Source organism: Ailuropoda melanoleuca, chromosome 14 (genome assembly GCF_002007445.2).
Source record: "Ailuropoda melanoleuca isolate Jingjing chromosome 14, ASM200744v2, whole genome shotgun sequence".
Lineage (NCBI taxonomy): Eukaryota > Metazoa > Chordata > Mammalia > Carnivora > Ursidae > Ailuropoda > Ailuropoda melanoleuca.
This window is the reverse complement of record NC_048231.1, coordinates 9545437-9563810: the sequence shown is the minus strand read 5'-3', so window position 1 is coordinate 9563810 and position 18374 is coordinate 9545437. Positions and strand designations below refer to the sequence as shown.

Genomic DNA, 18374 nt, shown 5'->3' with positions numbered 1-18374 from the left:
AGAAAAGTAAGCATAGTGGGTAGGGTGGAGGATACTGTGAGAGAAACCTACAAACTTCAAGATTGAGTTGCTAAGGCCCTTAGGCTGCTCAGTTAATTGGTTTTAGTCAAAATAGTTTGCATTCACTTGGCCAATTCAGCCCAAGAATGCACAATCCATCTTTTTCCTACTGCTGTTTGTTCCTTTCCAATGAGCCAAGAAGCCTCCTATGCATAGCTCTGATAACTCTCTTAAATGACCACAGTAAGCAATAGTGAGCCTCCATTCACAAACCCTAGCACTTCAGAAAGCAGGTGTTGAGGAGAAGCTTTTCCTCCAGGGCTTTAAATATCATGGTGTTTGCCAGACTGGGTCTTACACTTGGTTCCCTACCTTTTCAAGTATGAGGACACCTTTTTTTTTTTTTTAAAGATTTTATTCATTTATTTGACAGAGACAGAGACAGCCAGCGAGAGAGGGAACACAAGCAGGGGGAGTGGGAGAGGAAGAAGCAGGCTCACAACAGAGGAGCCTGATGTGGGGCTCGATCCCATAACGCCGGGATCACGCCCTGAGCCGAAGGCAGACGCTTAACCGCTGTGCCACCCAGGCGCCCCGAGGACACCTTTTTCTATGTCAGAAAACTCTGTGGCCCTCTTTGCACCCTACCACTTCCTGCTCATAATAGTTGTGCTTTTATTTTGCCAGAATATTGACAGTGCTTAGTAAGCAGATGGAGGTCGCTGACCCCTGCAAGTAACTTTGAAAGCTCCTGAGGCTCTGATACCCACAGGTTGGAAACCACTACTACTCAAAATGAGCACAGGGGCCATATTAAGCCCACCCTTCACCTTTGGTCTATAGAAACTTGTGTTTGCTGTAGAAAGAGCGGCAAGGGGTAATTGTTACCCATTACTCTCTCACTCTTAATACCCAGACCTTGCCTTCAAGCTGACTTCTTACTTTCCACACTGTAAGGAGTTGAGGGTTGATTCTCTCTCTTCTTCCTAATACCTTTAGATGGCCGAGACAGAAGTTCCAATCCATCCCTGGAAAGTACAAGTAGTGAGCTGAGCACAAGTACTTCAGGTATGGGGTCCCAACCATTTGCCCACTTCAAGCGGCTTTGCCCTGATGTAGAGTTGCCCCACACCACAGTATAAAATCCTGGACTGAACAGCTTGTGCCTGTGTTCAAGGTTGGTTCTAAGAGATACCAGCTTCCAGTTATAAATAAGTCCTGGGGCTATAATACACAGCATGGTGAGTGTAGTTAACAGTACTGTATTGTATATTTGAAAGTGGCTAAGAGAGTAGATGTTAAAAATTCTGTCACAAGAAAAAAAGTTTGTAACTAGGTGTGATAAATGATGGATGTTAACTAAACTTATTGGGGTGATCATTTCACAATATATACATAAATCATTATGTTGTACACCTAAAACTAATACAGTGTGTTATGTCAATTATATCTCAATTTGAAAAAAAAAAAAAGAAGAAGAAGAAGGTGGGTTCTGTAGATAGGGAAAAGAGGAACGGCTGCCTCACTATCAGTGTAGTTACCTGTCAGCAGAGTGAAACAGAGGTGAATAACCCAAAAATAGTATTCAAGTCTTGTATTCAAAGATGATAGCATAGGTGTACCCTGCAACTGAGGAAAAATTAGGCCCTGCTTATAGAACTTTTAGACAAGGACTTTGAAGATAAGAGTTTAGTGGGAGGTGCCAGCAGTATACTTTTTCTTCAGTTTCTGTTGCTTCCTTGGTCCCCACATTCTTGTGTCCCAACAGAGGGAAGTCTGAACGCTGTGTCCGGAAGGAATGAGCTGGATGGCCGATTGCAGCCCCAGTCTCAAAATTCACTCATCCCCATGATGTTCTCCCCACCTGAGTCACTGCTGGCATCCTGCATCCTCCGGGGGAACTTTGCAGAAGCCCACCAGGTAAGGGGAGTACCTGTGTAGCAGATGTGAGCCACCCAGGCCATACCTTGTCCTAGGAAAGAATACTAAGGCAGCCCGTAGCTGTCTGGGCCCCTGGGCCTCATGTAAAGCTAGGCTTATGTGCAACCAGAGCCTTAGGAGCGCCTGAGGGCCACAACCAGCAGGGGCAACGGGGATATTTCCACGTTCAAGGCCCTGTCCTCAGCGTTGTGAATTTCAGGATTCATCCTGGAGATTAAGCTGTTGAATCATTTCTTAACAGAAACAGTGTTTTAACAAGATAAAATATTTAGCCACAACTCCACCACTTGAAAACATTGAAATATTTTTGTTTCTTTTCTTGTACTCCTTCTGTGAATACATATGTGGTTTTATATAATTAAAAATCATGATTATTAATAATAACTAGAATGCCAATTCATTATGCAAGGAGTATAGGAGACTACCAAACTAGAGTGTTCATGATATATAGGAAAAAGCACAAGGAGTAGAAGCCAGAAAGACTCTTACACTCTGAAATTCCATATCCTCTTTTGAAAATTGGAGTTAAATGTAATATCTCCTCATCCTATCTCATGGGAATGTTAAGAGGATTATGTACAAGCTGTGAGAAATGCAAGAATCCTCTACAAAAAATTGCTCAAACTTAATGGCATAAAAGCCTACTATTCTGGTTTTTAAAACTCTCTTGGTATTTTTATCATGCTTGTGCTGATCCCTTAATGCATAGGTCAGAATTTTTCTTTCATGTGAATTCAGTTCAGGAATAAATTGAGGAGAAATCTAGGTGATGGAAGAATCTTTGTTCAAATTCCTCTGATCATTTTAGATCCCATACTTGAATGATAATAATTCTGACCCTCTGGGAGCACCCTTGCCAACTTTTTTTTTTTTTTAAGATTTTTTTTTTTGTCCATTTGACAGAGAGAGAGACAGCCAGCGAGAGAGGGAACACAAGCAGGGGGAGTGGGAGAGGAAGAAGCAGGCTCATAAGCAGGAGCCCGATGAGGGGCTCGATCCCAGAACGCTGGGATCACGCCCTGAGCCGAAGGCAGACGCTTAACAACTGAGCCACCCAGGCGCCCCTCTTGCCAAACTTTTTACATCCAAATCCAGAGAGGAATTCAGTGGGACCACCCCCTCCCCCCCAGCCTCAAGGCTTTACTCCTAAATGTCCTCACCTCTTCCTTTCCTGGGACCTTGATCTTCTTTTCTTTCTTTCTTTTTTTTTTTAATAAAAATTCCTATTTTCTTAAGCTGGTTATAGAATAAGTCATGCGTATTACAAGAAAATACCAAAAAATATTAATAAGTGTTAATTAATCCTATTGTCCAGAACAACCGATATTAAAGGTGTAAAGTATATTTTTGCCAATATTTTTCCAAGTTGTGAATGACTTTTATATAGTGAAAATTATTTTGAATCTATTATTTAGTGCCTTTTTTGCATTTGCCTCATGATTGGTTTTAGTGACCTCACAATAGTCTGATCAGGTAGGTGCATTTGACCATTCCCCTGCTACTCAACTTACATTCTTTTCAACCCTGTAACAGTTGTAATAAATAGTGCCAAGATTAACACCTTTGGGCATTAAGTCTTTTGAATTGTTTCCTTAAGAGAGTTTCTCATAAAAATTAGTAAGTCAGAGAATAAAAACATCTTTAAAGCTCTATAGATTGTCAAATTGCTTTTCAAAAAAGATTGTGACAGTTCACCCTGCCAGCACTCCACGACGGTTATTTTTACTTTGTCATTGTGAGAGATGCAGAATGGGATTAGTGTTTCTCAAATTCCCTGGATTACTAGCCAGGGAAAACATTTTTCATCTATATATTAGTCATAAGTAATTAGTCATATGCATTTATTCTTGGAAACTATTTACGTCTTTTGCCTGTTTTCTGTTGGGGCTGTGGTGGCTTTCTTGCTGACTTTTATGAATTATTTCTGTATTTGATCTATTCTCCTAACATTAGGTGCTCTCACAAGCCTCCAAAGCAAATGTCTCAGGGCCATACTGTAGTGCTAGGCAAGATCTGCTATCTCTAGACTCCCTGACTCAGCAGACCCAGCACAACCCCCACTCCTCCTCCTGTGACAGGTGGTGTTCATGTTCAACCTGAAGTCCTCGCCCAGCTCAGGGGAACTGATGTTCATGGAGCGCTACCAGGAGGTAATCCAGGAGCTGTCCCGGGTGGAGCACAAGATCGAAAACCAGAACTCAGATGGCGGTAGCAGCACCATTCGAAGAACAGGCAGTGGCCGCTCCACACTACAGGCCATTGGCAGCGCTGCAGCAGCAGGTGCACCGTAGGTGGTGAGGTAGCCGGGGGAGGAGGGGATGGGGGAACAGCCACCCAAATCATAGGTACCTCGTGCAGGTGAGCAAAAATCCAGAGCAAGACACTTGCCATGAAGAATAGCAGTCCTGACATAGGCAGAGTCTGTTTCTAGCTGTGCCCAGCTTCCCTGACCCCAGTGGTCCCAGTGGTCCCATACCTGCCACTTGAGCTACTCCATTCAGCCTGTCCTGTGGGATTTAAACTGCAGGGTGTGAATGCTGCTTCTCCCATTTGTTTTGATGGCCACTAGCTTGGGCTTTGGGAAATGGTTGGGAATTTATTTCCTTCCTATGTAACTATTCCAGGATAAAGCATATCACTTCACTTTTCTGTAAAGTGAAGAAGTTATGTATAACACTGATGGCTTAGGATTCACGGGTGTTAATGCGCAACATGGGCTGCACTGCAAAAGCTCATTCTTTCATGATTTCTTGGAAGTGGAATCCTGCCCCACATTTCCGCATCTCTTACTGGTCTAGGTTCCACATGTCGAGTACCATCAAGTACACATTGCTCCTTCTATGTTCTCCTAGAAATTTTCTGTAGCTCTTCAAAAGAATATCTGCACATCTTTTTTGTTTGTAATATAAATGGGTTCTTAACAATAGGTCCTGTTTTCTACCTTGTTTTTTTAACGTTGTGTTTTAGAGATCATTTCTGATTAGCACACACAAATACACCTCATTCTTTCTCAGCCTACCTTTAGATCCCATTGGGAAGAAGCCCCTAATCATCTTGACCATTTTGAGTTTCTCTGGGTCTGCCTTTCTGTAACGTTGTTTTGAGGCCATAAGAGCAGGCTGTAATGATGGTGTTTAATATGCATAGAAGATATCCCATGCAGAAGGATCATTTTTTTAGTAACCACTTTTCCAAATAAAAGCGGTACTGAGAATCATGTTAACCTCTTGCTTTTTACTCCCCTGCTGGGTGTCCAGGGATGGTATTTTACTCCATCTCTGATGTGACTGACAAGCTACTCAGTACCTCTGGAGAACCCATCCCCACGCTCCAGGAGGACTTTTGGATAAGCAATACCCTGGTGGAACCCACTGCTCCCCTGAGAGAGGTTCTGGAAGACCTCAGCCCCCCTGCCATGGCTGCATTTGACCTCGCTTGCTCTCAGTGCCAGCTCTGGAAAACCTGCAAGCAGCTCTTGGAAACAGCTGAACGACGTCTGAACGTTAGCCTTGAGAGCCGGGGTGAGTGTGCTGCTTTAGCTTTATTCCTTCATTCTCAAATGAGAGGATGGGTTTCTGAGATGCTTGGTAAACTATATAAGAAGAAAATACTTACTGGGGACGGAGGAGACAGGGAGAAAGGAGTATTAGTTAATTTCCTCATGTCCAATCTGGTCATTTAAATATAATCTGAGACTCTTATCTTCTTAATAGACTTGGCAATCTGCAATCATTTAGGGAAATTCTTTTTTGGTTTATAGATAAATTCAAGAAAGAAATACATATTCAAAAATGTACAAATGGAAATTGTGCCTTTAGACTGCATGCCCCTGCCCGAGTGAACCCCACTTAACCTAAAACCTAGAACAGTCTTGAGTTTGTAAATTCATGGATCACAGTTAAAGGGAAAATTGTATTTTGAGGTTAATAATGTCCCAGAATGTGTATATCGAATTTTTAGAGAAATCCAGTATATGAAGGCAGAGGAATGTGAAGAAAGAATTAGGAAAAGTTCCATTCCACCCATCCTTGATACACACACCAGACATTGGAAACGGCACACCTCTCTCAGTAATATGGAAAGAGGAATGGTGAATAGGTCGTGATATGATATCCACTCCTAGACTCAGTGATTCATTAGAAGTTACAGAACTAAGCATATAGTCATACTCATGGCTAAAATTTATTTCAGCAAAAAGATATGCAACAAAATCAGCAAAGGAAAAAGGCCCATGGTATAAAGTCTGAAGAAAACCAGACACAACTTCCAAGAGTCTTCCTCTGGAGTCCCACAGGGTGTGTTTAATTCCTCCAGCAGTATTTGTGACAAGTGTGTGCAAGGATGCTCATTAGAGACTCAATGCCCAAGGCTTTTATGGGGGGCCATCTCTGCCCAGCATGTACCAAAATTCTAGACTCTCAAAAGGAAAGCCGGTGTTCAGTGTAAACCACATTGTACACAGTTTAGGCACAGTGGGCCGCTCTCATCATTTATGGCACATTTTATGGCAATGTCAGAAACCATTTACCAGTCAAGTTTGCAGCTACCAACCAATGGCAACCTTGTAAGCAAGACTTTCTAAGGATAGTGGTCACAGGCCTGCTGTGGTACCTTTTTTCTACACACCCCTAGAAATCACTTCTGACCTGTTGGTTAAAATGTACTTTAATGTTCACATAGTCCTTCTAAGAAAGTATATTGTGCCATATGCAATGCTGTTTTTATCACACAGTTTCCCTCCCCCTCATGTAGTATTCATATTTGAAAATGAAAGGAGATATTATTCAGACTGTTAATAGCTGGAATGGTTTCATGTCAGTCAGTTAGGAATTAATTTAGTACCTACTGTGTTCCCAGATTATCTGAAGTGTAGGGGGTACAGGAGAGATAATAAGAAATAATCTTTGTCCATAAAGTTGTTCTTCATAGTCTAGTCAGGGTGTCAAGATGCCACTTTAAGCAAAGAGAGAAGACAGATATGATCCCAGCTCAAGTTCTCAGCTGAGGACACTACCAAGGCAAATTCACAAGAAGTGATTGGCTTGGGACAGCAGTTCCGTAGGAGTGCCAGAGATTCTGGGTCTGCTGCTTTTGGCAGCGGAGGCATCATGCTGGAGGGAGCTCTAGAACCTCAGGCGTGGAATGAGCCAGGTAAGCTGGTCGTCACCCGAAATGGCACAGCATATATTTCCTCCTTAACATTGGAGAAAATAAAATTTTACAAGTAAATACAGTATACAAGTAAATACAGAAAAACTGAGTATCAGTCTTTGAAAGTGCCTGATTTTTTTTCTGCATTCCCTCTTCCTTCAATCCATTTCCAGGTCGACGGCTAGACCACATACTCCTCAGTGCTGATGGCATTCGAGGTTTTCCCGTTGTTCTTCAGCAAATCAGTAAGATCCTCAACTATCCTCTTACGTCAGCCGGACAAAGTAAATCAGGTGAGCTGTTTTTCTCCCTTCTTCTCCTTGTTCCTGGATTTGGAACATTAGGTCAGCTTCAGAATTCACTTTTTCTCATTTGCTTTCCACAGAGAGTGTAGAAGAAAAAGGAGCGGGCCCTCCGCGATGCAGCATCGCTGAGCTGCTTCAGATGTGCTGGCCCAGCCTCACCGAGGACTGTGTGGCCAGCCATGCCACTCTCTCACAGCAGCTGGATCAGGTCCTCCAGGTGCTGAGAGAGGCACTACAGCGGCCAGGTACAGGCCCAACTGCGTCGCAGCAGATGAAGGTTGAACTGGGGAGAGGAAACAGCCAGGAGTGAAGGAGCCCTTTAGAGCAGAGGCTGACGACTCCGGAACTGGGTGCTTGCAGCCCCCTCATTAGCCAGGGCATGTCTTACAGCTAACTCCACCTGTTTCCCCACCACTCCAGTGAAGGGATGCTTAATGCTCCCTCCTGATGCTGATCAGAATGCTGATACATCTTTCTGATTCTTAATGACAAATACACCCAGAGGATACTTAGTAAATATTGATCAACCTTCCCTAAAAGATTACTGTGCTCTTCATAGAGCCATTCCACCCCGCAGATACTGGGGTGAAAACAGGACTATCCATGCTGATTTTTCCAGACTTAAATCTCTGCCTGGCTGAGAATCACTTGTAAAGGCAACAAGCATAGGATTTTATAGCTACCTTATAAGTGTAGCACCCAAGCTCAAGGAGGCCCCATTGATCCAAAGCTGGAAGCACAGACTAAAGCCTCCATCCCTTCTCCTGTCATAACTCCTTCCAGAGCCCAGGAGTACTCCACTCTCCTCACTGGTGGAGCAGGCAGCCCAGAAAGCTCCAGAGGCAGAGGCCCACCCTGTGCACATCCAGACTCAGCTCCTCCAGAAGAACTTGGGCAAACAGACCCCAGCAGGCAGCAGACAGACTGACTACATGGGCACCTTTTTCAGTTACTGCAACACCATGGCTGCAGTTCTCCTTCGGAGTCTGAGCTCTGAGCCTGGTGAGTAGCAAGAAAGAGGAGACGGAGTCATGACTGGCCTGGTGTTTAGAGCAGGGAAGAGGAAAGGTGCACAATTAAAGAGGTTCTGGGTACTGGGGCGCCTGCAGGGCTCGGTTGGGTGTCCGACTCGTAGTTTCAGCTCTGGTCATAATCTGAGGTTGTGAGATTGAGCCCTGCGTCAGGCTTCGAGCTGGGCATGGATCCTGCTTGAGATTCTCTCCCTCTGCTCCCCCTCCCCTTCTCTAAAAGAAAAAAGAGAGACAGAGAGGTTCTAGATACAGCAGTAGCCAAGAACGCTAGATTTCTAGGGTCCTCTCTTACTCATCTCTGTGTTTTATTCATCCTTGTCTCCCCACTGCCTCGTAGAACTGTGTAGCACATAGGAGTACTTGATAAATTTTAGTTGCATTAATGACAGAAAGTACCTCTCCCGGACCATCGTGGATTGGAGGACCCAGAGAGGATCAAGTCTCTGAAATGAGGGCCAGGTTCTTACTTGAGTCCACAGAACGAGTATTGCGTGCACTTTAGTCATGTTGAAGAGAGCAGGGTAAGCTGCTTGTGGCTAGACCTACCCACTAAAGTCTGTCTGTGGTTGGAAGTCTTTAGAGCAGTAGTAAGGTGTAAACTCGTAGTCAGGGTCATGTCGAGAATACCCTTTACAAAGAAAATATCAACAGAAGGGCTCTCAATGTAGTCTTTTTTTTTTTCCTGAGTTTTTTGGGGTTTGTTTGTTTTTGAGAGTGAGAGAACAGAGTGAAAGAGCACGAGTGGGAGGTGGGGGTCAGAGGGAGAGGGAGAAGCAGGCTCCCCAGTGAGCAGGGAACCTGATGTGGGGCTCGATCCCAGGACCCCAGGACCATGACTTGAGCCAAAGGCAGATGCTTAACCAACGGAGCCACCCAGGTGCCCCATACTCTTCTTTATTAATTCTGGGAAACAGGGCTCTGAGCTGTTACAGTCAGTGGTGAAAACAAAAGTCCCTTTATCTTTGCAGATCACATGGAGGTCAAGGTAGGAAATCCATTTGTTCTCCTGCAACAGAGCTCTTCCCAACTTGTGTCACACCTCCTGCTTGAGCGACAAGTTCCCCCAGACAGGTAGGAGCTACTTTGTGGGAGTTAAGCACGGATGGGCCTTCCTAACTGTTTCGTTTCATTAAGGAATGCCAGGGCTCAGTGGGGTTGTGCTTGAGTTCAGTAGAGAGAATGGGGATTTCTTCCAGACTTTTCCCTTAATTTGCATTTACTCTTACACAGCTACATTAAAATTCGATTTCGGTTCGCCTCATTTCTTTCTGTTTTGCCACGTCTCGCAACATTTATATTACAAGCATCAAATTAAGGGATGAATCTTCATTTATGAATAAGCACAAGTCCAAAAATTGGATAATTCTTTAGTTGGCTATGCTGTAGGAAAAGAAGCATTCTCATAGATAGCTGGTGGGATATAAATTAGTACAGCCCCTGTGGGAAGACAGTTTGCCCGTATCTATTTTAAAAAGCAAATTTGTATACCCTTTGATTTAGCAATCCGCATTGGGGAATTTATCCTGTGGCTTTACTGACCTGTGAAAAATCAAATATATATACAAAGTCATTTTGTTACAGCCTTATATTTAATAGAAACAGATATGAAAAATTCACTGTTCGATAATAAAGACTAGTTAAATTATGGCTCAACCCATAATGGAATACTGTATAGCTATAAATAGGAATGAGGGGGTCTCTCTGTAGAGGGATGTGGACAGATCTCCCAGATACGTTATCAAGTGAAAAAGCAAGAGCAGAGCAGTGTGTCTAATAGGCTACCTTTTATGTGGGGAGGAAAGAGAGAGAGCAGAGCAACAAAGAGCCTGCATTTACATTTGATTGTATAAACAAATTCTGAGCTTGGGTAATATGCCTGTGCACTCAGGTCTGGTGCGTCCTCTGCTTCTCTCCCTCCAGGCTGGCAGCCCTTCTGGCCCGAGAGGGGCTCAGCCTGAGTGTGCCGAAGGTCATCGTTAACTGCTGCTGTGAGCCTCTTGCCCTTTGCTCTTCCCGGCAAAGCCAGCAAACGTCATCCCTTCTGACCCACCTGGATGTCCTGGTCCAGCTACATACCTCCCATTGCCTGGAGGACCTGCCACTTTCTACACTGAGCTCCCCAAAACCAACTGGGAATTCCACATTGGAGAGAAAGCCCCACTCCTCCCCAAGGGATTCATCACTCCCCGCCTTTACATCCTCTGCCTTGGCCTTCCTTAAGTCCCGCTCAAAGCTGCTGGCCACAGTGGCCTGTCTGGGCGCTTCCCAGGGGCCAAAGCTCACCAAGCCCAGCCTGTCATGGAAGGAGCTTCGTGGCCGCAGGGAGGTACCTCTGAGTGCAGAGCAGGTAGCCCAGGAGTGTGAGCGCCTCCTGGAACAGTTCCCTATGCTCAAGGCCTCCCTCCTGGCTGCCTGGGAGCCACTACGACGGTCCACCGAGCAGGGGCAGAGCCTGGCAGTGAGTCTCTGTGGCCGGGCCAGTCTCTCTACCGTGCTCCTGGGCCTACACTCTCCCAGTGCCCTAGATGTGCTCACAGAGGCCTTCGAGGAAGCCCTGGTGGCCAGAGATTGGTCCCGAGCCCTTCAGCTCACGGAAGTGTATGGGCGAGACGTGGATGACTTGAGCAACATAAAAGATGCAGTCCTGAGCTGTGCCACAGCATGCGGTGAGCAGAAGGCTATGCCTTCCCCTTCACTGGTGGTAATAACATTGAGCATTCAATGAGTGTATCATCACGTTTGATCCCCACAATAACTCTAGGGAAAAGTGCCATCGTAATCTCATCATATTGAAAGGAGACTAAGGCTCAGAGGATAGGAAACTTGCCCGGGTTAGTAAGTGGTCTAGCAGAGCTTAGAACCCCACTCCATCTAACTTTTTTTTTTTTTTAAGATTTTATTTATTTGAGAGAGAGAACATGTGCTCAAGAGAGGGAGCATGAGCAGGGGGGAGGGGCAGAGGGAGAGGGAGAAACAGACTCCCCGCTAAACAGGGAGCCCAATGCGGGACTGATCCCAGGACCCTGGGATTATGACCTGAGCCGAAGGCAGATGCTTAACCAACTGAACCATCCAGGCACCCCTCCATCTAACTTTAGAACAGGCAGTCATAGCCAGTATCCTCAACACTGCATATCAGAATCACTGGGAAATTCTATAAACTACAAATATCTGAGCCCAACCCCGAGAAGCCCAAGGTGAAATTCAGGCAAGTGTTGACTTTAAAACAGGGGTCAACAAATTTTCTGTGAAGGGCTTTGGAGACCATACAGTCTCGATTGCAATTACTCAATTCTGCCATTAGAGTATGAAAGCAGCCAGAAATGATACATAAACAAATGAGCATGGATATATTCTAATACAACTTTATACATAAAAACAGATTGGGGGCGCCTGGTTGGCTCCCACAGTGGAGCGTGCAATTCTTGATCTCAGGGTTGTGAGTTTAAGCCCCATGTTAGTTGTAGAGATTCTTAAAAATAAAATCTTTAAAAAACAAAACAAAAAAAAACCAAAGCAGACTATGGGCCTGCTTGACTATGCCTATTTTAAAACCTCCCAGTGAGGTAGCTCTTTCTGCCCTCAGGTCCTGTCCCCAGGCTTTAATAAAACCACCTTTTTGCACTGAAAAAAATAAATAAAAGCTCCCAAAGAGCTTTTAAGGGAGTTGAGAGCAGTGACCTATAGCACTCCACTGGGGGCGGGGCAAGAGTTGGGCAAGCCGTAGGAGATGGCTTCTCAGACCGGGGCTTGGGTACCCTGCAAAAAGGAGAAAATCCCTCCTGGAGAAGGCAGAGAAATTCACCAGCTGGCTGTGCAGTCTTCATTGCTTTGAGTCTGTTTTCAGATCTGTGAAGTGGGTGTAGGAGAGAAAGATATACTAAGTAATAATGAGAGAGGGCATGGAGGGAGTGAAGCTAGTTTACCTGAAATAACTTTCAAGTAGTTCTGTACGACACAGAGTGGAAATTGCAGGGAAAACTAGAAGTCCCACCTACAGGCTGAGCCTGACCCAGTGCCCTCTGTGCGGCAGGCCAAAACATGGAGAGCTTCATGTGTTCTAGCTCCTCTCCGTTCATTCCTTCCTTTCTTCCTCTCCTTTCTCCTTTTCTCTCTCTTTTCAGAAAGTCTCGTGATTGTGATTAAGTTTGCAAAATGAGAAACATAAGGGCATATAGCATGTCTCCTTTTCATATAATGGTTCCAAGTATAAAAATTAATTAAGATCAGGTGGATCTTAAGGATCCTCCAAGTTCCTGTTATATGAAATTGAACAAAGCCCTTCTCTTAAGGACTAGTCTGGACTCGTAAGCTCTTCCAGTGCCAGGCTTGCTACCTCTGGGCATCTTTCCGTCTTGTAGACAAAGAAGGTTGGCGGTTCCTGTTCCCTGTGAAGGACGCATCTCTGAGAAGTCGGCTAACCCTGCAGTTTGTGGACAGGTGGCCCCTGGAATGGTGCTTGGAGATCCTGGCATACTGCATCTCAGACACAGCTGTCCAGGGTGGACTAAAGTGTGAGCTACAGAGAAAGCTGGCAGAGCTACGGGTGTATCAGAAGGTATGGTTCCCGGCATCAAGAGAAAGGAAATATGCTTCCCACCTGATATTACCAACTCCAGCCTGTTCTCATGTGATGCTGGATTTTAAGATTAACAGTCTGGGCCTGGCTTTTGTTCTGTATCTGGCTTCTGTTCTTAGGTGAACAATGAAGAGAGACCTTATATCTATTTCCTATGTTATTTTCCTTTTGCAATTTTAAATATGTATACATCAAACAAGGGTAGTAATAATAACAATCCACAAAGCCTTTTTCACATGTAAACGTGAGTTTTATGCCTGCTTTATGTCTGTTATGTGTTCCTCGTTCAAGAGTTCTTATAGAGCTTAATCTCTATTGTGTCTTTTTTAAAGATTGTTTTAAATTTCAAGAGCCATTTTGAAAGTTTGCATGGAAGTGACGGTTTGAAAATGAAAGATTTGGAAATGTGTGTTATATTCAAGATCAAGAGGCCCAAGGAGACAGATTTAGGTGGTATGGCTACATAGCAAGTGTAAAGTTTATGCTGATTTTTCCATGTAAACCAAACAGAGTCCAGAGCCCCAGCAGAGCAAATGAAGATGGCAGATGAGAAAGATATTCTTTCCACTCTTCCTCAGCACTTTTCATGCAGAGCTAGAATGCTTGCATGAAGGGCAGTCCCACAGAGCATTCCTGCTGGAAGAATATCTTGGGTAGAGTTTTTAAGATGGAGGAGCATGGGACAAGTGACCCCAGGAGGCTGAACAAGCTGTGAGGCACAGAAGCCTCTGAGAAAGTGAAAGGCCCCAGTCCTGGCCTCCCCACTCAGCCTTTGCTCCCTGAGGATGCCTCCTGGATATGTTCACTCACCTTTCCAGTCTTTGCCTCATTTGCTTTAATTCTTCCTCTCTCCTGCCAGGTTTTGACAGCTTAACATTGGGACAGAAGCCTAGGGGTGACCCATCCCTGGAAACTCCAATGACTTGTTCATGGAGGGAGAAGCTTCATTGCGGTTTGATAGCTCTTCCTGTCTTTCCTTAGATTCTAGGTTTGCAGGCTACCCCAGTGTGGTGTGACTGGCAGAGCCTGAGGAACTGTTGCATTGAGGACCCATCAGCTGTCATGAACATGATTCTAGAAGCAAAGGTACTATTTTCCCAAGTGGTATTCCCCTTTTTCCCCTTCTCAGAGTTGCAACCCCTTACCCTGGTTGTGTAGACCCCTTTCCATGTATCAATGTCCACATTTTTTTGGTAACTACATCACGTTCTTTTTTCTTTTTGTGTGTGTGAAATGTACCAACGAACAGAGAAGTGTAGAGAATAATACAATGGATGTGTTTGCACTATCACCCTACACTGTAAATGCTGAGTGCAGAAGGTAGAGCTACTGGTGGAATTGCTGAATCATCAGGCGCAAGCATCCTCCCCTTTACGGAGACATTACAAAGTGCTCTTAAGATCAGTAGTCCACTTGCAGTTTCTGTTGCTCCATATCCTTACGGCATTTGGTATTGTCCAACTTCTCCCTTTGTGCCAGTAGGATGGTATCTCGTTACTGTTTGAATTTACATTTCCATGATTACTGATGACCTTGAATGTCTTTTTATATGTTTATTGAACATTTGAGTGCTACATAAAGTTTTACTTATTCTTTAAGGAGCTGATATAACATAGTTCAAAATGTGGATGTGCTCATTCAGTTGTTCGTGCATCGAGGAAACCTTTATTGACCATCTGTTACTTGCCAATGTACCAGATGGTGGCGAAACAAAGATAATTAAGCTTAGTCCTTGACCTTGTGAGGCTCACATTTTGGGAAGAGGACTGATATGACACGCATCCCTAGATGATTGCGGTTTATCAAGTGACAGAAGCAAACCCAGATTGTGGTGGGAGCACAGGCAGAGTGCCTGATGTAGCCTGAGAAATAAAGAAGCATCCTGAACAAAGTGGCCCCAGGCAGAGTTGTGGGGAGGGCATTCCAAATGTCACCATATTAAAATACTCGGGCAAAGCCTCGGGAATTCTATTCCCTGAAACTTTAATCCAAGTTTCACAAATTTGGGGTGGGAAGTAGCAAACAGGGACGTGGACAGAATCCAATGCCCAGCATGTATGTTTGGCCCGTGCAATATTGGTCTGCTAGAATTTTGACTTTTTTCATGTTAATTTCATTGCCAACATTTTAAAATAGGGAAATTTTTTAATTAAAAAACTTTTTTTTTAATTTTTTGAAGTTTGGCAACAGTAGGCTTGCACATTCATATGGCAACAATCAGAGCTGAGTATGCGCTGTCTCCTTTGTGTTTCGTTTTGTTCTTTATTTTAATTCCAGTATAATTGACATTTAGTGTTATATTAGTTTTGTTGTACAATATACTGATTCAACAATTCTATCCATTACTCGGCACTGTCTCCTTTGGACAGTCTTCTCAGTCTTCCCCACTTCCTTAATATCTCCCCAGGGCTGACATGAAGTATCAGTCACTTCATGTCGTCTGTTTCTTTTTTATGCTAGATCTCAGAGAAAAGTGATATCATTAATCATCAACCTACTTTGATCATTTTCATAAGTCCCTTGCCACTCTAATCCTTTGAGTTTATGAGTCTACTTTGATCCCAGAATGAAGTTCCCATCCACACTTAACCAGACTTTCCTAGGGCTTTAGCAGGTTCAAAATTGCTGAGAAAAATCAGGCAAAAGCTGGATGTATGACAAGGCCAGTGATTCAAAGGGATTGAAGCCGTGTGTGTTTCCTTCTAGGAATACGGACTGTGTGAGGAATGGGGCTGCCTCTACCCCATTCCAAGAGAGCATTTAATCAGCCTACATCAAAAGCATCTTCTCCACCTTCTGGAAAGAGGAGATCATGAAAAGGCTCTGCAAGTAAGCCTCCATCTCTTGCCATTTTTCTTTTGGGATAAGACAAAAAGGTTAATCAAATCAGTTGGCTTTCTTCATGCTGATTACCACACAAAGCATTTGCAATCTCAGATCTGCCGCTTCATGTCCTTCAGGAGTCCTTCTTGGCCTCAAGATGATTTTAGTCATCTTCAGTGGAAGGTGCCTAGCCCTGCCTTTCATGCCAGATGGTCAGCTGGGTTAGGATTCTGCTAAACTCTGGTCGAAGTCATCATTTGTGAAGCTGCACAGGTGGTGAAAGAAAGAGTGCAGAAAAGGGATTAGTCCAAAATTAATAAACCTAAATGTTCCATTCCCAAATAAAATAAGGTTGGACTGAGTTCTCTATGGGCCTCACCTTTCTCCTCTATCCTTCTCCTACAACAGCTCCTGCGAAAAATTCCTGATCCCACAATGTGCCTTGAGGTCACAGAGCAATCCCTCGACCAGCACCCTAGCTTGGCTGCTTCTCACTTCCTGGCCAACTACCTCACCACACACTTCTACGGAGAACTGACTGCTGTCCGACACCATGAAATCCAGGCACTGTACATGGGATCCAAGGTCAGGAAAGAAAATGGGTACTGGTAAGGCATGCCTGGGGGAAAGACTGCCAGCCCAGCTCCCGCTTCAGAACTTAACCTTTCAATGGCTCTTCTCCCAGGCACCTGCCATTCTTGGCCTCTGTTACATAAAACCTTTATCCAGCATCCCACTCTTGCATCCCTTAGGAGTTGTCATTCTCTTACTGCCTTGTCTCCAAAGTGAATTCTACGTGTTCCTCTTAAGTTCTCTTTGTTGGTTTCCCTGTTATCTGCTAGATCAGTGTTCTCAATGCAGACCATATAGTAGAATCACCTGGACTTTAAAAAAAAAAAAAAATTCATTGACCTTTACCCCAGATCAATTAAAACTGAATCTCTTGGGACAGGGCCTGGCTATCTTCCAAAGAGATCCTGAGGTAAGGATTTCAAACTACTGCTTAATAACTTAGTCTATGCTAAAGAAAAGAGAGTTAATTCACTAGGTAATGGGTCCTTACCTTTGATGTGTGACCTGGGAGACATTAACGAAAGAAACGACAAGCTAGAAAAAGTAACCTAGACAAGGGAGGTTTGGGGAGAAATGGGGCCCTCTGACGCTGTTCTAATGATTCTGATTAGCAGTCATATCTACTACTCCATGAGTATGGAACTCGCCCCACGAATAGAATGAGTGCTGGGAGAACCATCAGTATGAGCACTGGCTCACATGTGAAGAGTTCAACTACATAAAATGTTCCTAAAGAAAATGCACTCTTTTTTTTGATGCGCTGTAACTAAGTGGGGGGAATCCTTGAAAATTGGCAATGAGCAGAGCCAGTGAACATATTTCAAGCCTAGTGATAACAGTCTCTAGGAGTGTAGAGATGTCATTTACCTACAGGACACTGGAGGTACTAGGTTTAGGCAGCCTACTGATATCACCTTGTATTGCTCATTCTAATTAAGTCTCAGATGGACAGAATGATGGCTTTAAGGATCAGGTAGAGTTCAGCTATACCTTGCAGTGCCACCTGTGGGCCAAATCCAGTCCTCATCCTCTTTTGTAAGTCAGGTTTTATTGGAATTTAAGTTCGTGCACTCATTTATTTACATATGGCCCAATGGCAGGGCTGAGTAGTTGCCACAGAGACTTCATGGCCCATAAAGCATAAAATATGTATTATCTGACCCCTTATAAAGAAAGTTAGCCAACCTCTCATCTAGGGAAAAGGTACCTGAAGTACTTCCTGATTGCCACCTGAAAGATTGAAATAGGAGTTCAGCCTTGCTTCCTAAAAGACTACTAGCCAGCTTCAGTAGTTGGCTATGTGCCTGTGGTCCCTGATCCCCTTCCCCCTCCCACTAAGAACCTTGGATTTCTTCTGACATGTGTGTACTGTTTTCTTTACTCTGTGGATCTACCGTACAAACAGGTTCTGTTGACCCTACCTGAGCCACACCGGGCCAGCTATTCCCACTTGTCCTCTAACCCCCTTCTCATGCTGGAGCAGCTACTCATGAACATGAAAGTGGACTGGGCCACTGTGGCTGTGCAGACTCTGCACCAGCTGCTGGCTGGGCAGGAAATTGGCTTCACCATGGATGACATTGACTCACTGCTCTCCATATATGCGGGAAAAGCCTTGGACTTCCCATACTCTCTGCGGGAGAAACGATCAGGTAACTGCCAGCATCCTAATGGGGGCTCCACTTAGGAGGAAACACCATACCACCTCTTAGTTATTATTTGTCTTCTTTTATTATTTTGAGTTGATGAAGAATGAAAGGTATACACTTACAGAGAGCTAGCCCTTCGCCATACAGGAGACCTCTTGGCCTTGGAAGAAGTGGCAGGCTAACCAAAATTACCACTGTGCAAACATAAAGGTTTGGGAAACAAAACATGCTGGGAGTGCTCTCCGTCTGGCCTTGGCGCAGTGGACTCTTACATACCATCATTCTGTTTTGAGGCTATGTGCTGTTCCCAGGGTCACATCAA

General features: G+C 44.3%; 1 protein-coding gene across 3 annotated transcripts in view; it reads left to right on the top strand.

Annotated features, from left to right (window-relative positions):
• The window catches only part of ZFYVE26 (zinc finger FYVE-type containing 26), a 64057-nt gene that overhangs the window by 20203 nt on the left and 25480 nt on the right, over nucleotides 1–18374 (top strand). For 2 of the 3 annotated variants that reach the window (XM_034642342.1, XM_011222049.3), the window contains 14 exons: nucleotides 1000–1068; nucleotides 1769–1920; nucleotides 4020–4221; nucleotides 5199–5462; nucleotides 7266–7385; nucleotides 7478–7642; nucleotides 8181–8399; nucleotides 9397–9499; nucleotides 10349–11094; nucleotides 12790–12986; nucleotides 13989–14093; nucleotides 15714–15836; nucleotides 16239–16415; nucleotides 17809–18055. In XM_034642342.1, coding sequence (XP_034498233.1) covers nucleotides 1000–1068; nucleotides 1769–1920; nucleotides 4020–4221; nucleotides 5199–5462; nucleotides 7266–7385; nucleotides 7478–7642; nucleotides 8181–8399; nucleotides 9397–9499; nucleotides 10349–11094; nucleotides 12790–12986; nucleotides 13989–14093; nucleotides 15714–15836; nucleotides 16239–16415; nucleotides 17809–18055 — 2889 coding nt within the window. The remainder of the gene's footprint in view (nucleotides 1–999; nucleotides 1069–1768; nucleotides 1921–4019; nucleotides 4222–5198; nucleotides 5463–7265; nucleotides 7386–7477; nucleotides 7643–8180; nucleotides 8400–9396; nucleotides 9500–10348; nucleotides 11095–12789; nucleotides 12987–13988; nucleotides 14094–15713; nucleotides 15837–16238; nucleotides 16416–17808; nucleotides 18056–18374) is intronic. The other variant, XM_034642343.1, reaches the window with a different exon arrangement.